This window comes from Embiotoca jacksoni, unplaced genomic scaffold, assembly GCF_022577435.1.
Source record: "Embiotoca jacksoni isolate LCO1_2020_lvr unplaced genomic scaffold, fEmbJac1.0.p SCAF_130, whole genome shotgun sequence".
Classification (NCBI taxonomy): Eukaryota; Metazoa; Chordata; class Actinopteri; family Embiotocidae; genus Embiotoca; species Embiotoca jacksoni.
Genome location: NW_027185264.1, coordinates 89,724 through 114,954, shown reverse-complemented (window position 1 = coordinate 114,954; position 25,231 = coordinate 89,724). Strand labels below are relative to the sequence as shown.

General features: G+C 46.3%; 2 protein-coding genes across 6 annotated transcripts; both read right to left on the bottom strand.

Moving 5' to 3' along the window:
• Positions 1-4,685: 4,685 nt before the first annotated feature.
• Positions 4,686-13,248, bottom strand: LOC138196789 (rac GTPase-activating protein 1). Of its 4 annotated transcripts, XM_069147128.1 has the most exons (18): positions 12,899-13,248; positions 12,759-12,811; positions 12,530-12,654; positions 12,254-12,456; positions 11,731-11,870; positions 11,272-11,344; positions 11,129-11,182; positions 9,928-10,026; positions 9,688-9,823; positions 8,560-8,681; positions 8,316-8,480; positions 8,004-8,099; positions 7,616-7,814; positions 7,265-7,370; positions 6,957-7,089; positions 6,759-6,876; positions 6,524-6,626; positions 4,686-6,432 (listed from the first exon to the last, which is right to left on the bottom strand). In XM_069147128.1, the coding sequence occupies exons 3-18, from the start codon at positions 12,618-12,620 to the stop codon at positions 6,387-6,389; spliced, it is 1,884 nt and encodes a 627-aa protein (XP_069003229.1). In that variant the 5' UTR covers positions 12,621-12,654; positions 12,759-12,811; positions 12,899-13,248; the 3' UTR covers positions 4,686-6,386. The 4 variants fall into 4 exon arrangements, with proteins under 4 accessions (XP_069003229.1, XP_069003228.1, XP_069003230.1 ...); XM_069147127.1 differs by having other exon boundaries at positions 12,759-13,248; XM_069147129.1 differs by lacking the exon at positions 12,759-12,811.
• Positions 13,249-13,281: 33 nt separating this feature from the next.
• Positions 13,282-24,339, bottom strand: dpysl4 (dihydropyrimidinase like 4). 2 transcript variants are annotated; one of them, XM_069147133.1, is made up of 15 exons: positions 24,062-24,339; positions 22,031-22,119; positions 21,725-21,909; positions 21,369-21,533; positions 21,216-21,277; positions 20,795-20,875; positions 20,618-20,686; positions 20,110-20,230; positions 19,687-19,843; positions 19,228-19,369; positions 18,357-18,441; positions 18,178-18,263; positions 17,906-18,085; positions 17,251-17,416; positions 13,282-17,171 (listed from the first exon to the last, which is right to left on the bottom strand). In XM_069147133.1, the coding sequence occupies exons 1-15, from the start codon at positions 24,326-24,328 to the stop codon at positions 17,080-17,082; spliced, it is 1,947 nt and encodes a 648-aa protein (XP_069003234.1). In that variant the 5' UTR covers positions 24,329-24,339; the 3' UTR covers positions 13,282-17,079. The 2 variants fall into 2 exon arrangements, with proteins under 2 accessions (XP_069003234.1, XP_069003233.1); XM_069147132.1 differs by lacking the exon at positions 24,062-24,339 and adding an exon at positions 22,716-22,838 and having other exon boundaries at positions 13,284-17,171.
• Positions 24,340-25,231: the final 892 nt, after the last annotated feature.

Here is a 25,231-nt window from a genome sequence, read left to right as displayed (position 1 = left end):
GTGTCTTTTTTCTTTTCCCCAAAGAGAGGAGGAGCAGGAGGAGCAGAAAGAGGAGGAGCAGGAAGAGCAGAAGGAGGAGCAGGTGAGGCGGGCCGCTGATGGAGGGATGAGGAGCGGAGGAGGAGGAGAAACTCTCAGCCCTGCGGCCCCACAGGACTGGACGCCAAAACCCAAAAACCCCACGGGTCTTCCTCCAAGCCGCTGACGACATCACAGTGGGGGGCGGGGCCTGACCATATAAGGAGAGGAGAGGTGAGAGAGAGAGGGTGTGTGTGAGAGTGTGTGAGGAGGAGAGAGAGCAATATAGAGAGCAAGGAGGGGGAAGGGGAGGGAGAGGGGCAGGCGCTCGAACCGACCAACCAGAGAGAGAGAGCAGGTGTGTGTGTGTGTGTGTGTGTGTGTGTGGTGGAGAGAGAGAGTGCCCTTGATCACCCAGTGCAGTCCCTCTCTCTCCAGTAAGAACCAGCACCTGGACCAGTTCTGGATCTGGTTCTGGTTTGAAAAGGTTTGGATACGTGGTGGGAAGCCTGTGAGGAATCCAGTTCTGGTTCTGGTGGGTTCTCTGAAGAGCCGATCTATATACGATCAATGTTCCTCATCACATGACCTGATCCAGAACCTCCAGAACCTCACACTGGTTCCAATATGTCAGGAACCGGTTCTATTGGACTTCAAGAGAACAGTCTGTTCTCAGGGTCCGGTTCTGTCGGACCTTTGGGGTGTTGATGTGCAGGAAGGGTAAAGACCTGAGATAGAACCTGGTTCGGTCCAGAGGTTCGGCCTCCTGATGTGGACAGACAGGTGGCGCTGTTCAACCGTCCATCAATCACTCAGATGACCATAATGAGAGGATGAAGGTTCTTCATGTCTGTTGTCACCATGGCAACCAAACCGCATTGGTTCATTTTAATCCGCATCAGGACCACAGACTGTAAATAATAGGAGTCCTTAAGCTGCAATACCACCGAGTGCCACTAGAGGTCGGCTCCAAAAAGCTGAACCAGCAAAGATGGTGACGGACAGAATCTGAACTGGAGGATTCATAACGTTCACAAACCAACAATGACATCACTGATGGATAATGCTGATTGGTCGGTTCACTTCAATCCACATCAGGTTGTTTTGGTGGTTCAGGAAGACTCTGAAGTTTTCATTGGACAAAATGACGGAATGATTCGTTTCCATGGAGACGCCAATGAAACTCATCTTCGTCACATTCAGTTGAAGATCTGACTGTCACAGAGGAAGTGAGAGACGTTTTTCAAAGTAAAAGCGCTCCAGTCTTCTGGGGCCGAGGCCTCTGAGACTCCGAGAGGTGGAACGAGTCCAGATGGAAGAGATGAAGAATAAGAGGACGAAGAGGAGGAGCAGGAGGAGGACGAGGAGGAGGAGGAGGAGGATGGTGATGAAGGTGATGATGAGGAGGAGAACCTTAATCAGTGGATGTGGTTCTTTTAAGCTGTGGGTGAAGCTGCCGCTGCTCTGATCCATTTTAAGCTCTGATCTCATTTACATGAAGAGAAACTGAGTTATATCGGATCGGCTGCAGGTGATCCATCGTTCTGCTTTTGACCTGATCTGTTTGTCCTCTGTGGCTTCATGCCCTTAAATCCACTTATTTCTCTATGAGGTTCTGAATGGGTCCACGGGCGGAGAATCACACCTGAACACACGTTTTTACAGTTTCAATAATTTTCTGTTTCTGATGGACAAAAAAATTAATAAAAAAGATTCACTAACTGACAAATGAATTTCACCAAAATAAAAGAGAAGGATCGATGTTTTCAGTTTGAATGAGTTTAAACTAAATTCAGTTTCCTTTCTAACAGAATTAATAAATTTATTTGTTTGTTTCATTTATTTGACTTTACAGAATTAAAATCAACAAAGGGAGTGTGAGAGTGTGTGTGTGTGTGTGTGTGTGTGTGTGAGAGTGAGTGAGAGTGTGTGTGTGTGTGTGTGTGTGTGTGTGTGTGTGTGTGTGTGTGTGTGTGGGAGTGTGTGTGTGTGAGAGTGTGTGTGTGTGTGTGTGTGTGTGTGAGAGTGAGTGATAGTGTGTGTGTGTGTGTGTGTGTGGGAGTGTGTGTGTGTGAGAGTGTGTGTGTGTGTGTGTGTGTGTGTGTGTGTGTGTGTGTGTGTGTGTGTGAGTGAGTGAGAGAGAGTGTGTGTGTGTGTGTGTGTGTGTGTGTGTGTGTGTGTGTGTGTGTGAGAGTGAGTGAGAGAGTGTGTGTGTGTGTGTGTGTGTGTGTGTGTGTGTGTGTGTGTGTGTGTGTGTGTGTGTGTGTGGGAGTGTGTGTGTGTGTGTGTGTGTGTGAGAGTGTGTGTGTGTGTGTGTGTGTGTGTGTGTGTGTGTGTGTGTGTGTGTGTGTGTGTGTGTGACTGTGTGAAAGTGAGTATGTGTGTGTGTGTGTGTGTGTGTGTGTATGTGTGTGAGAGAGTGTGTGCGTGTGTGTGTGTGTGTGTGAGAGTGTGTGAGTGAGAGTGTGTGTGTGTGTGTGTGTGTGTGTGTGTGTGTGTGTCTGTGAGTGTGTGTGAGTGTCTGTGTGACTATAAATCAGTTTTATGACAGAAAAGTTAAAAGTTGTATTATAGTTGTGTATCAGAGTTGTGTATTAAAGTTGTGTATTAAGGTTGTGTATCAGAGTTGAATGAGTGACATCACTGTCAGAGATCAGTCTTTTTTTTAGGTCTTCTGTTTGGCTGCCGTCTTGTTCTTCTGACTTCTACTGAGACTCTACTGTCATGTTCTATTGATCTGATTCTACTGTCACTCTGTTGGTTGATTTCTACTGTGGTTCTGTTGTTGGACTTTACTGTGGTTCTGTTGTTGGACTCTGCTGTGGTTCTGTTGTTGGACTCTACTGTGGTTCTGTTGTTGGACTCTACTTTGGTTCTATTGTTGGACTCTACTGTGGTTCTATTGTTGGACTCTACAGTGGTTCTATTGTTGGACTCTACTGTGGTTCTGTTGTTGGACTCTACTGTGGTTATATTGTTGGACTCTACTGTGGTTCTGTTGTTGGACTCTACTTTGGTTCTATTGTTGGACTCTACTGTGGTTCTATTGTTGGACTCTACAGTGGTTCTATTGTTGGACTCTACTGTGGTTCTGTTGTTGGACTCTACAGTGGTTCTGTTGTTGGACTCCACTGTGGTTCTGTTGTTGAACTCTACTGTGTTTCTGTTGTTGGACTCTACTGTGGTTCTATTGTTGGACTCTACAGTAGTTCTGTTGTTGGACTCTACTGTGTTTCTGTTGTTGGACTCTACTGTGGTTCTGTTGTTGGACTCCACTGTGGTTCTGTTGTTGTACTCTACTGTGGTTCTGTTGGTAGACTCTACTGTGGTTCTGTTGTTGGACTCTACTCTGGTTCTATTGTTGGACTGTACTGTGGTTCTATTGTTGTACTCTACTGTGGTTCTGTTGTTGGACTCTACTGTGGTTCTGTTGTTGTACTCTACTGTGGTTCTGTTGTTGGACTCTACTGTGGTTCTGTTGTTGGACTCTACTGTGGTTCTGTTGTTGGATTCTACAGTGGTTCTATTGTTGTACTCTACTGTGGTTCTGTTGTTGGACTCTACTCTGGTTCTATTGTTGGACTGTACTGTGGTTCTATTGTTGTACTCTACTGTGGTTCTATTGTTGTACTCTACTGTGGTTCTGTTGTTGGACTCTACTCTGGTTCTATTGCTGGACTGTACTGTGGTTCTATTGTTGTACTCTACTGTGGTTCTATTGTTGAACTCTACTGTGGTTCTATTGTTGGACTCTACAGTGGTTCTATTGTTGGACTCTACTGTGGTTCTGTTGTTGGACTCGACTGTGGTTATATTGTTGGATTATACAGTGGTTCTATTGTTGTACTCTACTGTGGTTCTGTTGTTGGACTCTACTGTGGTTCTGTTGTTGGACTGTACTGTGGTTCTATTGTTGTACTCTACTGTGGTTCTATTGTTGGACTCTACGGTGGTTCTATTGTTGGACTCTACTGTAGTTCTATTGTTGGATTCTACAGTGGTTCTATTGTTGAACTCTACTGTGGTTCTATTGTTGGGATTCAGTCAGAAAAATGGAAATAAAATGAAACAAAGCGGTCGACCTTCAACTGCAAACAGAAAAACACTTTCAGCTGCTGTGTGTGTGTGTGTGTGTGTGTGTGTGTGTGTGTGTGTGTGTGTGTGTGTGCGCTGCGGAGGGAATTCCCTCCATCCCAGCAGAGAGTCAGCCGAGCGAGGGGAGAGCGACACCAAGAGGAGAAAGTCGATCAGGAGTCTAGTTTCACATCAAAAACATCAGAATCAGTTATTTACAGATTAATAACATGAAATATGAAGCAATAAAATCAGGTAATAAAATCCCATTAAAATAAAGCAATTCACATTAAAATAACAAATCACATCAAAATGAAATAGAATGGGTCTCTGCAGATCAACCCTTTAATAAACTCAGTGACATCATCAGTGATTATTGATTGTTTGTTTGTCAATAATGTGATCGATTAGTGTGATTCAGCAGCTGAACACTCAGTTATTGATCTGATTTTACAGATCAGCTGACAAAACGATGAGATCACACATTAAACTGGTCAATAACAACACGTGATGATATGTTTCACATGTGTTCACGTGAAATGAGTTTATTGATTGATTAAATGGTTTCTTACATGTAATTGATTCTTCCTACATTTAAATAAAATAGATTATTTCTGAACATGATCGTCATTAAAGCTGCTGATGTCATTACATCATCTGATCACAAATACAGACCAGAAGTATCAATGTAAACAGGAAATAGTAGAATAAGCCATGATGAAGAATTTATGATGATAGATTGATCAACGGAGGTGATCAGTTTCAAAAACAGAAGGATCAGGAAGGGAGCTGCACTCTGGACTTTTATTGTGACGAGTTCTGTGGTATCCTGATGAAGAGGACAGCGGAGACACTCCAGAGGACGAGTCAGCACATTACAAACAGGTGTGGACATCTGGAGCCGCCTGTCAAAGTGGCCTTCATTAACCTCGGCTGATAATTAATTAACAACGTGTCACATTCAATTAGGAGCAATTAAAGAGCGCCAACTGTGTTAATCCACCCTGGCTCACAGGATCTTCCTGTCAGTCCAGACTGAGGGTCCCCACGCCTTCAGTCCAGACTGAGGGTCCCCACGCCTTCAGTCCAGACTGAGGGTCCCCACGCCTTCAGTCCAGACTGAGGGTCCCCACGCCTTCTGTCCACACTGAGGGCCTCCACACCCGTCAGTCCAGACTATATTGTTGCCAGGTGTGGGTTCATGCTGTGTTTATTGTTGTGTTACACTGACCTCTGCTGGTTCCTCCCTCAGCCGCACAAAGACCTGGTCAGGTGTTGTCAGTGTTCTGGACTCTGTCGCCTCCTGCTGGATGAAACTTTCACTGCATCTCTTTCCTAATGATGTTTGAAGAATAAGAAACTTTCATTGTATTAATTAATAAAATGATTCAGGATCTGTAAACCAACAAATCACATGATCACTGAGGACAGAAGGACAGAGGGACAGAGACAGAAGGACAGAGAGACAGAAGGATAAATAACATCTGTCCTGTAAGAGGGATCAGAAACTGCATCAGAAACACATCCTCTAATGATACTTTACTTTTATTCAACTTTCTTTTACACATGAAGGTGTTTCAATCGTTCAACTTTAAAGTGCTTCAGTGAAACCAAACCCAGATCAGACAGAACAGGATCCGACCGGCTGACAGCCTGCAACATATATAATGTAATGTAATATAATTATAATATAATTTGTCTAAATAAAAACTGTGCGCTTCACGTGCTCTGTTGAACGTTTCTTTTCATCTGAACCATAGAGAAACAGAATATAAGAAACATGTTCCAACGTTCTGCTGCAGACAGATTCTGATGTTCTCTGATGACCTGTGATGACCTTTGATGACCTTTGATTTTCTCTGATGACCTTTGATGTTCTCTGATGACCTGTGATGACCTTTGATGTTCTCTGATGCTCTCCGATGACCTCTGATGACCTCTGATGTTCTCCGATGACCTCTGATGACCTTTGATGTTCTCCGATGACCTCTGATTTTCTCTTATGACCTTTGATGTTCTCTGATGACCTTTGATGTTCTCTGATGACCTCTGATGTTCTCTGATGACCTTTGATGTTCTCTGATGCTCTCCGATGACCTCTGATGTTCTCTGATGACCTTTGATGTTCTCTGATGACCTCTGATGTTCTCTGATGACCTTTGATGTTCTCCGATGACCTCTGATGTTCTCCGATGACCTCTGATGTTCTCAGATGACCTCTGATGTGAAACACGCTAACAGCAGCACACAGTGGTGTGTAGTTCACACTGGACATCACATGAGCAGGTGGTCGATCAGCTGGGAGACGTGAAGAACCTTTTCCCAACCTCAGGGCGCCCCCTGAAGACGAAACAAACCAACACTGAAGTCAGAGACATGTGCCATCATGTGACATCATTTGTCTTAGAGGACCTGACGTGTTGGACCTTACGTGCTGCTGAAGGCGCTGCCCAGGTTCCTGATCCGTCCCCTGAGAGTTCCTCCTGCAGGTTGGTAGTTCAGCTCTGGAGACGTCAGAGGTGTAAACAGTCGACCTGAGAGGAAGGTGGAGAGGACACAGAGTGAGACCTGTCTCCCTGTCCACAGGACAACCTGAACAACAAGATGGCAGCAGAGCCCCTAAGGATTCTGGGAAGTCATCCAGTGCAGCAGGACATGAGACCCACCGTGTCCGTCTCCCGGGCTCATCTTACTGGTGGAGGACGAGGACCTGATCTGATCCGTGTGGGAGGTGAGGACACGTCTCCAGTAGTCCTCAGAGAGGGACAGCAGACGCCAGACGACCTGATCAATACACACCATCAATACACACAATGACACTTCCTGTCCACTTCCTGTCTCCTGGACGTGTCTGAGGGACAGACCTTGGGCTGAGTGTTGGTGTCTCTCATGATGGTTGTTGGAGACGGCTCAGACATCCCATGACCCACAATGGTCGGTCCAAACACCCGGGACAAATTATTCTGATCCATCTGACACTGTGGACTCTCCATCACCCTGGCAACAGAGGAGAGGTCATAGGTCAATTATTTACAAACAATCAGAGGCTTTAACATGCAGAGATACAGATGATCTGATCCAGTCTGCAGCTCCCCCCTCCTCCCTCTCTTCCTCCTTCCCCTCCCCCCCTCTCCTCCCTCCCCTCCCCACCCGTCCTCCTCCTCCTCCTCACTTGTGAAGATGAAGCATGATGAAGGCTAGTGTGTCTCTGTTGGCCTTCGGCAGCTCTGCTATGGTTCGATACATGATGGTAGAGGCGGAGTTTTCATCAGACAGTTCTGGAACAAAGAATTATTATTATTAAAACTTTAGTTCTCAGACATTTTGTTCATCGGTTAACTTCCTGTTTACATTCAAATGGAGCTCCATGAGAAAATCTGTTCCTCCTCCTCATCTTCACCTGTCATCGTCTGACCAATGATCCTCTGAGCCAATCAGCTTCTCCTTTCAGACATGCTGAAGCTCCACCCTCCCCCTCTGACCCGTCCCCCTTGTTAAGGTGTGTGTCCCTGTGTGTCTGTACCGGAGGCGTCCATGAAGGTCCGGTGCAGCCTGAAGGTGATCAGAGGCTCCTTCAGTCTCCTAAGGAAGTCCTTCAGGAGTCCACAGACCACGTGGATGTCCTGGATCTTGCTGAGCATCAGAGAACCTTTACCTAGAAGGAACCGGTCTCGGAGCTCCTTCACCAGACGTTCTCCTCCAGGAACCCTGTACAGACCTCTCTGGGGACAGACAGGCGACAGACAGAAGAACCTTTTTCATGTTCTCACCACAGACTGATGGACTGATCAGCTGATGGACTGATTAGCTGTTTTGTACCACTGGTTTGAGAGTCTCTCAGTATTAATGACACTGATATTAACATGGAGGTCTTTAGGACCCGAATGAGTTTTAATCCAGTGGGAGCTCACCTCCTGTAGGCCCCGCCTCTCGATCTCAGCCACACAGTCGACCAGCAGAGGAGGAACTCTGGGATGAGACGGAGGAACAAAATTCTCCAAGGAGTCCTGAACAGAGACAGACAGGGACAGAGAGACAGACAGGGACAGAGAGACAGACAGAGAGACATCACTGGTTCCCTGTTTTAAACTGGCTGAGATATGAACTGATGACTCAGCAGATCGTCACTGATCACTGTGACATTGAAGAAACCTAAAATCAGACAGAATCTCTGGGGACTTCTGACATAAACAGGAAGTGAATGAGGCTCAGATCAAACTGACCTTCTGAGCTGCACTTCCTGTCACGGCGTCGGAGGCGGAGCATCCGCTGGTGAACTTCTGTTTGCACTCTGGATGAGCGACCACACGACAGTTCCTGCACTTCATCGCCATCTTCCCAAAGCGAATCCTCTTCCCGCACGGCATGCAGGTCTCCGGTCGGATCACCTGGAAGGACGCACCTGGTTACTGCCAGAGGACAACAAGACAGTCTGCGGTGTGCAGGTCAGTCTGAAGGCGGCGCTACCGTTTTAGACAGGAACACGTGTCTCAGGCTTTTCTGAGCTCTGCTGATGAGAGCTGCTCTGTCCTCCACCGGAGCGTCTTCAGGCTCCGCCCCCGTGACTTCGCAGCACAGAGAGGTTTGTTCTGAGGAGCAGAGGACACCATCAGCATTCCGGGTTTCTATGGTTACTGTGACCTCAGCATCCCTGGTTGCTATGGTTACTGTGACCTACACCACCACTGGTTTCTATGGTTACTGTCACCTGCAGCACCACTGGTCTGAAGCAGAAGCCCACGGTTCACCACCGACACCTTCACGTCTCCGACCTGTTTTCTCCACTCAGAAATCATCCTGACAGATCTTATAGAACCACATCATCCTGATAGATCTTATAGAACCACATCATCCTGACAGAGATCTAATAGAACCACATCATCCTGATAGATCTTATAGAATCACATCATCCTGACAGATCTTATAGAACCACATCATCCTGATAGATATTATAGAACCACATCATCCTGATAGATCTTATAGAACCACATCATCCTGATAGATCTTATAGAACCACATCATCCTGATAGATCTCATAGAACCACATCATCCTGATAGATCTCATAGAACCACATCATCCTGATAGATCATCATTAACTTCACTCTTCAAATCTCTATAACTCATACCTCACCATCTTTTTCTCTCCCATAGTTTCTTCTTATTATCTGTTGTCTCCATTCAGTTCCTTCGCTCGTATAGTTTCTGTTCTTTCTTTTCCAGATGTCCCGTCATGGGGTTGCATGTCTCTGCTCTGTGATTGTCGACCCACCAACAGTTCATGTCTTGGATCTCTATACTGTCCTTTTCTCTCTCTGCTCTCCTCTCACCCCAACCGGTGGAGGGATTTGGCGCTATATACACAAAATTGAATTGAAATTGGTTTCTATGGTTACTGTTACCTGCAGCACCACTGGTTTTTATGGTTACTGTTACCTGCAGCACCACTGGTTTCTATGGTTACTGTCACCTGCAGCACCACTGGTTTCTATGGTTACTGTCACCTGCAGCACTACTGGTTTGTTGCAGCCAGAAAGGAAGTGTACGGGGACACATGATTGATTCAACTGAATTCATCAGAAAGCAGTTCAGCTCACCTCCTCCTGCTCCTCCTGCTCCTCCTGCTCTGTCTTCCAGTGACCCAGAACACTCCTGTGTGATCCCCACCACCATGTGGATGTGACCTCTGGACTCAGGAGTCATTACAGAGGCCTTCACGATGGTCTCGACCTCCTGAGAAGAACACAGAGAGAATGTCTGACTGAACGTCTGACAGAACGTCTGACAGAACGTCTGACAGAACGTCTGATCACTGAGGTTCTCTTAGTGTTCTTCACCTTCTCCACACTTTTGATCTCCAGCGGCTCTGACGACACGTTCACACCTCGACCTCGTCGACCCACCGGAGCAACTGAAGACAGAACCATCGAGGAACGCTGAGGAGAAAACAGAACATCAGAACAATGACACAACAACACATCAATAGAACAACAAGGCTCCGTCCTGGGACCCCTCCTCTTCTCTCTCTACACCGACTCTCTCAGCTCTGTCCTTCACTCGCATGTCTTTTCCTACCACAGCTATGCTGATAACACCCAACTGATCCTCTCTTTTCCAGATCTGAAACACAGGTAGCAGCATGAATCTCTGCCTGTCTGACTGACATCTCTCAGTGGATGTCCTCACACCACCTGGAAATCAACCTCCACAAGACCGAACTGCTCTTCCTTCCAGGGAAAGACTCTCCCACCCTCGACCAGACTACGACCTTCAACAACTCTGTTATCCCGACCCTGACTGATAAGAACCTCGGAGACACTCGACAGTCAACTCTCTCTTACTGCCAACATCACTGCAACAACACGTTCCTGTAGATACATGCTGCACAACATCAGGAGAATACGTCCTCTTCTCACTCAGAAGGAGGTGCAGGTTCTGGTCATCTCACATCTAGACGACTGTAACTCCCTCCTGGCAGGTCTACCTGTTAGTACCATCCAACCTCTGCAGCTCATCCAGAATGCCGCAGCTCGACTGGTCTTTAACCTCCTAGATTTACTCACACTACTCTACTACTCCGCTGCTCCTCCTCCTTCTACTCCTCTTCCTTCTCCTCCTCTACATCCAGGACATGGTCCAACCTTACACCCCACCCCGTCCACTCCGCTCCTCCTCCTCCTCCTCCTCTCATCAACCTCCTCCTTTACCTTGAACAGTAGAACTTCAGTATCTTAAAATAGAACTTACTGATAGAACTTTGTAGTTTGGCTTTCTGGAAGATAATTGTATTTTCTTGATTCTTGTTGTTCTGGTTTGAACCCTCATGGTTGAAATGAACTTATTGTAAGTCGCTTTGGACAAAAGAGTCAGCTAAATGTAATGTAATGTAACGTAACGACACCACAACAACTCATCAATTCAACGACACAACAGCAACACAGAAATTCAGCAACGCAACAACAGCAACACAACACAACAACACAACAATGCAGCAACAGATCATTCGGTAATGATGATGTCATGCAGTTTGTCTCATACCCTCCTCTCTCTGGCTCGAGATCTCAGCGGTTTAATTACAGTTGTGTCCAAATCCTGAAACAGATAGAAGACAACACGTCATAAATATGAGCAGTAATATAGTGTGTGTTTCTGTGTGTGTGTGTGTGTGTGTGTGTGTGTACCATGTCGTCGTCTGTTCGATCGTAGCTGATGTCAGAGTGAGACAGGAAGGAGGACTCATCAATCACTGCCAACCTGACAGGACAGAAGGACAGGTTGCTGCATGTCGTTGGAGGATGATGATGTCATGATGTCAGTGGATGATGATGTCATGATGTCGGAGGATGATGATGTCATGATGTCGGAGGATGATGATGTCATAATGTCAGGGTGATGATGTCATGATGTCGGAGGATGATGTCATGATGTCAGAGGATGATGATGTCATGTCAGTAGATGATGTCGGAGGATGATGATGTCATGATGTCAGGATGATGATGTCATGATGTCAGAGGATGATGTCATGATGTCAGAGGATGATGATGTCATGTCAGTAGATGATGTCGGAGGATGATGATGTCATGATGTCAGTGGATGATGATGTCACAATGTCGGACGATGAAGATGTCATGGTGTCTCACCTCCTGCTGCTCCTCTGAAGGGTCACATTTACTGTTTTGTGTTCAAACGTCGCCAACAGAGACTTCTGCTCATCGTTCAGGACGACGCTGGACTTACTGTCCTGGACCAGGATGTCACACATCAGCTGCATCTGTCTCTGCTGGACACAGAGGACACGAAGGGCCGTAAGCACCCCCTGCTGTCCACACTGAGACACAGCAGTGATGTTCCATCACCTCCACAAGAACGGAGACAGGAAGGCTACCAGAAACATTAAAGTATGTCCTCCGTCTCTGTCCTCCGTTCTCTGTCCTCCGTCTCCGTCTCAGTCCTCTGTCTCTTTCCTCCGTCTCCGTCCTTTGTCTCCGTTCTCAGTCCTCCGTCTCCGTTCTCCGTCTCAGTCTTTGTCCTCTGTCTCCGGTCTCTGTCCTCAGTCTCCGTCTCTGTCCTCCGTCTCAATCCTCCATCCTCTATCTCCGTCTCTGTCCTCAGTCTCCGTCTCCGTTCTCTGTCCTCAGTCTCCGTCCTCTGTGCTGGATTCACCAGGTACTGGTAGTCGGCCTCCATCTTGTAGCGTTTCTTCATCTCCACGTCCAGCTGGTTTCGAGCGTGTTTTAGTTTCACCTCCAGAGCAGCTTTGTTCACGTCCGACTTCACCAGCAGCTCCTTGAACTTCTTCACCTCCGTCTCAGCGAGGAGCCACTTCCTCCTCACGGCCTCCAGGTTCCTGAGCACGGCCAGCATCTCTGGAAGGAGGCGTGTCAGAGGGGGTCCTGTCATGTCCCTCCTCCCCACCCATCCCACCATCCCGTCCCTCACCGTGCTCCGTGTTCACACTGTCTTCCTCCATGTTGATCCTCTGCAGACACAGAGCCAGCAGCTCCTCCACGATGAAACGAGACTCTCCCATCACCTCCACCTGGACAGGCACGTCTTTATTTCACCTACAGGACACAGGAACAGTCACATCAAACAGGTTCCACTGTCCTGAATTTATCTGAAATAATAATAAACATCAGTTCAGGTAAACAACCTGTCAATCACTCACCTGTCAGGTATCTCAGTGGATGTTTGTTTTTAACACCTTAGATTTTCTGTTTTCTGTTCAGTTTTTTACGTGACAAACAAGCAGGTCAGTGACGTCACATCAGTTTAAAAAACAAACTGTTCCGCTACACCTCAAATCACCTGTGCGCGCGCCGCGTGATCCTCTGCACCGCGCGGTGCCGGTGAGAGTCTTCAGTGTTCGGTTACTGGCGGCCGCGTGAGACGATGGAGCAAACAGGAAATGAGCCAACTGTAGGTGTATTTAAAGGTTTGAAGGTGAGCGCCACCTGCTGGATGGGAGTGTGGACGTGATGATGGTTGTGATGATGATGTGATGGTGAAGATGATGGTGATGATGATGGCGATGAAGATGATGATGATGGTGGTGATGAAGATGAAGCTGTGTCCAGTGAAGTGGTCCAGGTGTGAACAGCTCCCCCTGCTGTGTGAGAATGGTCCCTGCATGTTAATGGTTGTTCTGTAGTTTATCTGAGGACAGACGGTGTAAGAAACAGATGTCTCACTCTGTTGTGTTTTTCTCTTCACATTTTATTCATGCAGTTCTCATCACCACTGAAGTCGTTTTGCATTCAGCACAGGATCAACAACAGATACATCGTTGCCATGGTAACCCTTTTCATTGACACGCTGCCACATCTGCACAAGATTACCATGTCAACAAAAAGTTCACGTCCTCCATTTTGGCTTCGGTGCATCTGTGAGGACAGAGACACAAGCAGCTGCTACAGACACAGACACACAGCTGCCATGTTGGAGCCCAAACTCTTCAAACCAGACACCTCCTTAACACTTTGTCTCCATGCTAAGCTGAGCTAACAGACAGCTGTAGCTCAGAGAGAAAGACATGTTCTTAAATTTACTGAGTCGAGGACTCAGTAAATTTAAGAACATGTCTTCATCTCTCTGGTCCTCTTAGCTGGGACCGGGATGGCCTCTGTGAGCTGCACGGACACTAAACTGATGCTAATACTAACAGGATACAAAAACTGTAAAAAATACAAAATGATCAGGAACTTTTTACAAATCAACCACACCATTAAAAATCAGGTCATCAGAGGTCAAAGGCCAGAGGTCACGGTGGATGTTATTGACCCTAATACAGCAGGAGCAGATATGTTAAACCTGCTTCAGCTCCTGGTAGACATTTCTGGGGGTGGGTCAGATTGTTTACTTCCTGTAGGGGGCGTGGCTTTTATGCGATTGCTACTTGGAGGCGATCACCGGATTTTTTTTAGCACCATCTACAGTCAGAAGTGTCAGTCTGACCTAATTAAAAACATTATTAATAACACTGACGAGATCAGGATGACATGGACTTCATTTACAAAGAGCAGGAGCACATCTGGAACATATGGAAACATGGAAACATGTGAAAACATGGAAACATATGAAAACATGGAAACATGGAAACGTGTGGAAACATGAAAACATGGAAACATGTGGAAACATGGAAACATGTGGAAACATGTGGAAACATGGAAACATGTAGAAACATGGAAACATGTGGAAACATGTAAACATGTGGAAACATGGAAACATGGAAACGTGGAAACATGGACACGTGTAAACATGTGTAAACATGGAAACGTGGAAACATGGAAACATGTGGAAACGTGTAGAAACATGGAAACGTGGAAACATAGAAACATGTGGAAACATGGAAACGTGGAAACATGTAGAAACATGGAAACATGGAAACGTGGAAACATGGAAACGTGGAAACATGGAAATGTGGAAACATGGAAACGTGGAAACATGGAAACATGTGGAAACATGGAAACGTGGAAACATGGAAACATGTAGAAACATGGAAACGTGGAAACATGGAAATGTGGAAACATGGAAACATGGCAATATCTGGAAACGTGTAAACATCTGGAAACATGTAGAAACATGGAAACATGTAGAAACATGGAAACATGGAAACATGGAAACGTGGAAACATGGAAACGTGGAAACATGGAAACATGTAGAAACATGGAAACGTGGAAACATGGAAACATGGAAACATGGATACGTGGAAACATGGAAACATGTGGAAACATGGAAATGTGGAAATATGGAAACGTGGAAACATGTAGAAACATGGAAACGTGGAAACATGGAAACATGGAAACGTGAAAACATGGAAACATGGAAATGTGGAAACATGGAAACATGTGGAAACATGGAAACATGGAAACATGGCAATATCTGGAAACGTGGAAACATCTGGAAACATCCAGCTGAGTGAAGAAGGTCCGGTAAACCCGGCGGTCTTTAAATCCTCCATGAAGAACGATTCAGGTGTTTTTTCTTGAAATGAAGTGATGAAAAGGTACAAAAGATTATGTTACATCACTAATGCTAACATGGCTACTGCTGCTACTGCGCTCATCAGATGAAGTGATGATGGGACGTCACATGACTGATTCTATACGATGGCAGTAACACGCTGTACCAGCACCGTTGTTGGGTGTCAGATTAGTTGTCCCATTTAGAACTAGTTATGTGGTTGTAGTAGTTATGTTGAAGTACTAGTTATGTTGATGTACTAGTTATGTGGGTGTACTAGTAATGGGAGGCTGTAGCTCAGACGGTAGAGTAGGTTTCACACTAATCAGAAGGTTGGTGGTTTGATCCCCAGCTCCTCCTGTCCACATGCCTAAGTGTCCTTGAGCAAGACACTGAACCCTAAGTTGCTCCCGATGGTGAACCATCGGTGTGTGAATGTTCTCCTGATGGCAGCACCTTGCATGGTGATCTGTCTCATTAGTGTGTGAATGGGTGAATGGAAAACCATGTTAAAGCGCTTTGAGACAGAAAGGTGATAAAGCGCTATACAAGTACAGACCATTTACTAGTTATGTGGGTGTACTAGTTATGTGGTTGTACTAGTTATGTTGATGTACTAGTTATGTGGGTGTACTATTTATGTCGATGTATTAGTTATGTGGTTGTACTAGTTATGTTGATGTACTAGTTATGTGGTTGTACTAGTTATGTTGATGTATTAGTTATGTGGTTGTACTAGTTATGTTGATGGACTAGTTATGTGGATGTACTAGTTATGTTGATGTATTAGTTATTTGGTTGTACTAGTTATGTTGATGTACTAGTTATGTTGATGTATTAGTTAAGGGGTTGTATTAGTTATGTTGATGGAGTAGTTATATGGATGTACTAGTTATGTTGATGTATTAGTTACGTGGTTGTACTAGTTATGTTGATGGACTAGTTATGTGGATGTACTAGTTAGGTTGATGTATTAGTTATGTGGTTGTACTAGTTATGTCGATGTACTAGTTATGTGGTTGTACTAGTTATGTTGATGGACTAGTTATGTGGATGTAGTAGTTATGTCGATGTATTAGTTATGTGGTTGTACTAGTTATGTTGCTGTACTAGTTATGTTGATGTATTAGTTAAGGGGTTGTATTAGTTATGTTGATGGACTAGTTATGTGGATGTATTAGTTATGTTGTATTAGTTATGTGGTTGTACCAGTTATGTTGATGGACTAGTTATGTGGATGTATGAGTTATGTTGATGTATTAGTTAAGGGGTTGTACGAGTTATGTTGATGGACTAGTTATGTGGATGTACTAGTTATGTTGATGTATTAGTTATGTGGTTGTACTAGTTATGTTGATGTACTAGTTTTGTGGCTGTACTAGTTATGTGGTTGTATTAATTATGTTGATGTACTAGTTATGTGGTACTAGCTTTGTTGATGTACTAGTTATGTGGTTGTACGGGTTAGTTGGGAAGAGTTGGACTGAAAGTATTTGTTGTAACATACGTGTTGCAGTCGTAGCTGTTGGGTATAAAAGTAGCTGTTGAGTATTTTTAGGGTTTAAAGGAAACAGAAGACATGTTGTCGTACTGAAGGTGGTTGTTGGCTCTAATACTAGAAGATGATATCAGAGTAGCTGAAGGGCTTTATCACCAGCTGCTGGCTGGTTTTAGGACGAGTTAAGTGTCATTAGTAGAGGATCTAACTCTAGCTGAGTTATGGAGGGTCGAGGAGTAGTTGTGTGTTTCAGGGTTGTTGGACGGTCGTCATTTCAGTACAACAATTAAAGTGTACATCAGGTTGGAGGAAGGTTGATTCTAGCTTTGGGGCCACAGGAGGGATCAGTACTAGTTGTATTTCAGAAGGAGGGTTAGTCACTAGTTAAACTATTCCAGTCGGATGGTTGGGGTGTTCAGGTTGTATCAGGTAGAAGTATTGAAGTACTACTAGTAGTCTGGGCTGAAACTGCAGTAGGACTTGGATGGAGACAATTCAATACTTTGATGGACTGTTTGAGCTTCCTGTTTTAAGACAAGGATGTAATGTTGGATCGTCCACCAGGAGGCGCAACAATTCTCTGAGTGGACCGACGAGGTATGTGGTCGTCGACCTGAGCTCCTGACGGAGGAACAGAAAGAAGAATCAGTTATCACAGTTTCCCGCATGTGCATCTGCAGAGATCAGCTGCTTCACAAACCTGCCAGAGTGAATCCTGATCGGTGCAGGTTTCGGGGACCAGTCAGGATTTTTGGACACGGAGGCCCCCTGGTGGTGGGAGTGGATGGGATAGATTTAGTCATACTGATGACGTCATGGACCGGACCATCGTAGTTTCCACGGGGGACGCCACGAGCCTCTGCCATCTGAAACATGGAGACAGAAACATCTGAGGAGCTGAAGCTCTGATCACCTGATCAATCAATCAATCAATCAATCAATCAATCAATCACCTGATCAATCGATCAATCAATAAATCACCTGATCAATCAGGTGTCAGGTGTCCAGGTGTCAGGTGTCAAGTGTCCAGGTGTCCAGGTGTCCAGGTGTCCAGGTGTTAGGTGTCCAGGTGTCAGGTGTCAAGTGTCCAGGTGTCAGGTGTCAGTTGTCCCGGTGTCCAGGTGTCAGGTGTCAGGTATCAGGTATCAGGTGTTAGGTGTCCAGGTGTCAGGTTTCAGGTGTTAGGTGTCCAGGTGTCAGGTGTCCAGGTGTCAGGTGTCAGGTGTTAGATGTCCAGGTGTCAGGTGTCCAGGTGTCAGGTGTCAGGTGTCCAGGTGCCAGGTGTCAGGTGTCAGGTGTCAGGTGTCCAGGTGTCAGGTGTTAGGTGTCCAGGTGTCCAGGTGTCAGCTGCCTACCTTGCTGCGGGCTTTGATCCTCCGGTACACGATGTCGGGGAACGCCTTCCTGGGGACAAAGCGCCCCGAACCTTCCGTCACGTTGAGTTTTCCATCCTGGAGAACGACACGGCCGCCGCTGACGACCACCGACGCTGCACCTCGGAACTCCAAACCTTCCAGGATGTTCACCTCCACGGTCTGCACACAGGAGGGGACAGAGGTCAGCAGGGGTCAGCCCTGATGAGCCCTGATGAGCCCTGACATGCTGTTAGTGACTGACATGTTGTTACCAGGTTGTGAGTTTTTGCAGAGACAGTTCGTGTCTCCTTCGGGTTCCAGATGACAATATCAGCATCAGATCCTGCAGCGATCCGTCCTGAATACAGAGGACACACATGACCTCTGACATCATAGAGACAGGAGAGAGAACCGTCTCCTCTACAGACTCTGACTAATGGATACCAGATACCTTTACGAGGGTACATGTTGAAGAGTTTAGCAGCGTTGGTGCTCGTTACTGCAACAAACTCATTCTCATCTATCTTCCCTGAACACTGTGAAGAGAGAACAGACACAGGAAAACGGTTCAGGGTTGGAAATGAAACCTCTCAAACATCTGGAACCTCTGAAACATCTGGAACTTCTGGAAGATCTGGAACCTCTGAAACATCTGAAACCTCTGAAACATTTGGAACCTCTGAAACATCTGAAACCTCTGAAACATTTGGAACCTCTGAAACAACTGAAACCTCTGAAACATTTGGAACCTCTGAAACATCTGAAACCTCTAAAACATCTAAAACATCTGGAACCTCTGAAACATTTGGAACCTCTAAAACATCTGGGACCTTGGAAACATCTGGAACATCTGGAACCTCTGAAACATTTGGAACCTCTGAAACATCTGAAACCTCTGAAACATTTGGAACCTCTGAAACATCTGAAACCTCTAAAATATCTAAAACATCTGGAACCTCTGAAACATCTGGAACCTCTGAAACATTTGAAACCTCTGAAACATCTGGACCTCTGAAACATCTGGAACATCTGGAACCTCTGAAACCTCTGAAACATCTGAAACATTTGGAACATCTAAAACATCTGAAACCTCTGAAACATTTGGAACCTCTGAAGCATCTGGAACCTCTGAAACATCTAAAACATCTGGAACCTCTGAAACATCTGGGACCTCTGAAACATTTGAAACATCTAAAACATCTTGAACCTCTGAAACATCTGAAACCTCTGTAAGCTCTGAAACATCTGAAAGGACGACCTGAGGGAGACACCAGTCTGATGGTGAGTCACCTGATTAAACCTGTGTGCGGCAGGTATCTTACCACCGCTCGGTCCCAGACCACCGACATCCTCTCCTCGATGCCATTGGTTCCCTCTGGAATCAAAGTGAAGTCGTCTTTTCCAACAGCTTTCTGAGCTGTAGAGAAACTGGCCTGAGCGCTAGAGGTCACCTGGAGGTCACCGCTGGAAGACAGGAAGACCGTCAGTTTCAGCTGCAGCTAACCACGCATACTAACCAGGTTAACATGGTGGGTACTAATCAGGTTAACATGGTGGGTACTAACCAGGTTAACATGATGGGTACTAACCAGGCTAACATGGTGGGTAATAACTAGGCTAACATGATGGCTACTAACCAGGTTAACATGGTGGGTACTAACCAAGCTAACGTGGTGGGTACTAACCAGGTTAATATGATGGATACTAACCGGGTTAACGTGGTGGGTACTAACCAGGTTAACATGATGGATACTAACCAGGTTAATGTGGTGGATACTAACCAGGCTAACAGGGAAGTCAGGTATTGTGGAGTTGAAGGGTCAGGGTTGAGGGGCGGGCTCATGACAAAGGCAGCAGCTGTGGCCCAGTCTTTGGACCAATAGTGAGAGCCGTCAGTGGCCAGACTGGCTGTGATTGGTTCACCATACACCACCATACCTGAGGACAGAAACAGGAAGATGTTCAACCAACAGGGTCCAAGTACCTTTCTGAGAACCACCACCTTCCCTATTTTCCAGGTGAGGAACCAGAGTCCTGCAGAGGAGCTGGACATCTTCGGTTCTACAGACACCCGGTGGAAAGGGTCAATAAGGGGTGGGGACACTGAGGACAGTTTATCTGGGTGTGTGTCTCCATCACATGCAGAGACACTGGGTGGAGCCCTCGGGCCGAATTGTTGATGATGATGAAGATGATTACGTCACCTTTCTTTCTGGCTTTGGCGATGACATCAGCAGCAGATTTGCTCATCACCTTGGTAACATACAGCGGGCAGTTGGCCTGTTTGGCGATGGTGACGGCCCGATACACTGCCTCTGTCTCCACCTGAGACACAACATGACAACACACGGCATTGGTCACCATCTCAGGTGTGTCTCAGGTGTAACAGGTGTGTCCCAGGTGTGTCCCAGGTGTATCTCAGGTGTGTCAAGTGTAACAGGTGTGTCCCAGGTGTGTCCCAGGTGTATCTCAGGTGTGTCAAGTGTAACAGGTGTGTCTCAGGTGTAACAGGTGTGTCCCAGGTGTGTCTCAAGTGTCTCAGGTGTAACAGGTGTGTCCCAGGTGTGTCTCAAGTGTCCCAGGTGTTTCAGGTGTAACAGGTGTGTCCCAGGTGTGTCTCAGGTGTTTCAGGTGTAACAGGTGTGTCCCAGGTGTGTCTCAGGTGTGTCTCGGGTGTGTCAGGTGTAGCAGGTGTGTCCCAGGTGTGCTCACCTCTTCAGGGTGGGATAAAACATGTCCTTCAGGTCCAGTGATGCCAACACAGAGAAGTTTCTTCTGCTCCTGAAACACAAACCAGTTGAAGTAACATCGACCTGCTGATGTTTCTCTGTGTTCATTAAATATATGAAAAATGGCAGAGCTCCTCATCCATTGGTCAGGCTGTATTACCTCATCAATGATGTCACCGTTCTCAGCATGGACCTGCGCGATGGCTCCAAGATCCCGGAGAACCCCGAACGCCTCGTAGAGCTGAAACCATGAGAACAGGAAGCAGATTTAATTACAGGAAGTGATACATCAGAAAACAAACAACCACAGCGACAACATCAACCAAACCAATAGTAACAATACATATAAACAACAATTATGATAACAATACCTGTAAACAACATTAATAATAATAATAAACAAACAAAATTACAATCACTACAACAACTATAATAATAGTAACAATAAACAACAATACTAATGACTACAATGAAAACAAGAACTATAATTATAACAATAACAACAAACAAACAAGAAATACAATCACTACAATGACTAAACAACAAATAAACAACAAAAACAATAACATTGTGAGGTCCACCTGAGAGTCGGAGCTCTGGTATTTATCTTTATAGGCCATGAAGAAGAGGAAGGAGTTCACGCCTGGAACACAAATACTACAGGTAATACTCAGCAGTACACAGAGTATTGCAGTTTCTTTACTGATTATTGATTATTGATGGGTGAGGCTGACCTTGGTCTTTGACAAGCGTCTCCAGCTCCTCAATCATCCCTTCGTGCCAGCGCGTGATGTCCAGGTGAAGCGAGAAGTCGCAGCAGGCTCGCTGCTCCGCCGCCTCCTTCCACTGATCCAACGCTGACAGTAAACTGGTCCCCGGCTCCACCAGCACGTGGTCCACTGACAACACATCAATCAATCATTCTGACTGGAGCCCGGCAGCATCAACACATTATTGACAGATTAATGACAGATTATTGATGGATTATTGACAGGTTATTGACAGGTTATTAATGGATTATCGACAGGTTATTGATGGATTATTGACAGGTTATTGACAGGTTATTGACAGATTAAGGGTAGTTGCTGACGGATGGTCGTGGTTCCTCCGGCCAGCGCTGCTCGGGTTCCGTGGTAGAGGTCGTCGGCGGGGGTTAGGCCTTTCTGCGGAGCGTGCAGGTTAGTGTTGGCGTCGATGCCTCCGGGGATCACCAGCTGACCGTACGCGTCCACCGTCTTCACGCCGGAAGGGACGATGAGGTTCTCACCCATCTGTCTGATCAGGACACAACAGGAAGTGTGATGATGTCAGAGATGTTCAGACTAACAGAAGGTCACTAAAGGTCAACAACAACAACAAACATTTGATGTGATGACGGGGAAGACTTTAGATTTACTTGATGGTTCCGTCCTCCACGTAGACATCAGCGTAGAACGACTGGTCGTCATTCACAACCTTCCCTCCTTTGATGAGAAGGCGGTCACCCTGGAAACAGACAGACAGAGGATGCTGGGTAGATCAGGAGGAGTTCTGCATGTCAACAATAAAGCAGCTGACAGCAGTCAGAGGGAGGAACCATCTGAAGGTACCAACAGGACCAACAGGAACCCTGCTGAGGAACCTCAGACTGTCAGAGAGCTCCACCTCCTCAGAGCTCCGCCTCCTGTCTGTCATCAGTCTTTAATCCAGACTGAATGAGCCTGAAACGGGTCAGATCTGAACATGTTGTTTTCGTGTACAGAGCTGAAATGTACCACTGTTCCTGAACGCAGCGTTTTTTATTCCGAAAAAAACCCAAACCTGTCAGCATCACCCCCCCCCCCTCCCCTCTCGCCCCCCTCCCACCCTCCTCCCTCCACCAACCCCCAAAACCGAGCTTTGCGAGACCACAGATGCTGCAGAAAGCAGCAGGTTCGGTTCGGCCCGGCACGGATCGGTTCTGCCCGGTGTCCCTGTTCGCTGCTGCAGACCCTCTAAAGGCGCGGTGATTGACAGGCGGAGCTGCAGCATCCCGTCTCACCGGCCAGACCCACCCGGTTCCCCCGGCTCGACTCGGTTCGGCTCGGCTCGGTTGGACCTACCGCGGGTCTCGCGCTGCTCTTCTTGGCTTGGAACGACATGTTGATCGATCTGTGATCGGCTGATTGATCCAATCTCACACCGCACACTCAGCTATTGTTGCTGCCGTTACCACTGACGTCACGATGCCGACAATACACACACACAAACAGATTCCGGTGTGGAGTTTCAAAATAAAAGCCCCGTAGACGAATTTCATCCTTCACTAAAAGCACCGACAGCAAACTCTAAAACACAAAACTACAAGTACAAATACTGCGTACTTTTTATGTGAAGACTGAAGCAGACATGTTTGTAGTCCAGACCTTGTCCAGTCTTGATCTGTAAAGTTGAGCTGTAGTAGGAACGTGATGGAGTGATGTGGTGGAGTCACAGCCATCTTTTCATCAGTTCACATTCACCATGAATGAAAAGTATTTATTCAATCAATAAATATTCAGGTTTAAACTGAGCTTTGTCTGTCAGGAACACTTCTCTGATATATAGCATATGGTACAAATGCTTTTATTTTGAAATGATATCCCGAAACTATTACATGTCGTGGCTGAGGATTGTCTCATTGTATCTACCGACCGTCTTCTGTGGGACGACACAGAGGTCGGTCTGTCGGTCTGTCTGTCGGTCTGTCTGATGATGATGGAGCTGATTACAGGTTCAACTCTGTCGATGAAGATGAACATGAGACTGATGATGATGATGAGGAGGAGATCAATAAGTTCAGAGTGTTATTGAACGCAGCACAGTGCTTCACGGAGGACCAACAACCTCCATGAGGAAGTATTCAGAGTGTCTTCTCTTCATCAAACGTTAACGTGACCGCTGGTACGTGAACATTAGTGATGTCACCACAGAAACCGGAGGGAACATTAGTGATGTCACCATGGAAACCTGAAACTGGACCAGAGAAACATCAGATTTTGGGGGGACAAAATCTTCAAAACTCTCCAACAGCTGAGTGTTCCTGAGCCCAGGCAGTGATTTCCAATACAGAAACTCAGGTGTTCTGATGACATCACGCTTCAAGAGGGGCGGAGCTTCACCGTCCCAGACCGAAGAAGGTAGATCAGGTCAGGAGACACCAGATGAGTTTTCTTTGTGTCACCGTGAATTCGTCTCCCAGAGTCAGACTGTCAACACCGAGTTCCACTGGGACCTTCTGAGGGGAACATTTACTGTGGACCACCTGAACTGTGTCGCCATGGCAACAGGCTTCTCCAACATGACAACATGAGCATCATGTTGAAGATTTTGTTCCCCAAAATCTGATGTTTCTCTGCTCCAGTTTGTTATTTATGAAACTGTGAGACAGAAACACCTCTTGCTTTCGTGAGGAAGTTCAAACTGGTACCTCTCTCTTGCTGTAGTTGTCCTGGGTCGATCCAGAGGGAAACACTACCGTCTGTCCTCCTCTGTCCCGGCTGGCCGTCCAGGTGGCTTGGCGTCGCTGCGTCTGAGGACTGAATGACTCAAAGTTGAGGGTTTTATTCTCGAACGCTCCTTCGACGTTACAGAACATCCCTCCATACTTCATCCGAGGACGAGGAGAGTCGGAGCCAAGCCGGGACAGGAGGGAGAAGCAGTCGTCCTCCGGGGAGCACCTCCTCTCAGACATCATGGAGAGATGGGAGCCGCTCAGACGCCGGGAGGAGAAGAAGAGTATGATGTGGAAGAGGCTGGGTTAGTCCGACCTCAGTCGATGGATGAGAAGGAGGAGGGGGAGCAGGAGAAAAAAGGAGGGCAGGGAGGGGGGAGGAAACATGACCTCAAACTGAGAGGACAGAATCATAAGAAAGACGAGGAGCAACATGATGAAGCTGCAGGAGGAGGAGGAAGAGGAGGAGGAGGTTAAATATCACAAACTGTCAGAGGTCGTCAGTTCGAATCCTCAATGAACTAAAAGTCTGTTTCTGTCTGAAGAACCAGAACTTTGGTTCTGTTGTTTTTGTTGGTTCTGATGATTGGACAGGATTGATCAGTTTATTGTTCTGATACATCTTATTGGTATTTATTGGCTGCTCCTTTGTTCAGAGAAGTCATGTGACATCGTCCAGTTTCAGCTTCAGTGAACACACACACACACACACACACACACACACACACACACACACACACACACACACACACAGGTCAGTGCTGATTACTGCTGATGTCTTGTAGTCTGCAGTTTAAACTGGATTTCTCTGCCTGTCAGATTCAGTTTATTTAATCACACACACATACACACACACACACTTGTACAGCTATCTTTATGAGGACTCGGTACCGACACTGACCCGGTTCTGGCCTTAAAACTGAAACAAGTCTTCACCCTCAGACTGTCTTTTGAACGGCTGTGAGAGACAGAGGACAAAATGTCCTCATAATGATGATGTACAACTGGTCCCCTCAAAGACAGCTGTACAAGTACACACAGTACACACACACACACACACACACACACACACACACATTGGACCATGACAAAGTGTGTATTCCATATTAGCGTGAAGCTTTCATGTCTTAAAGTGGAGTCATTTCT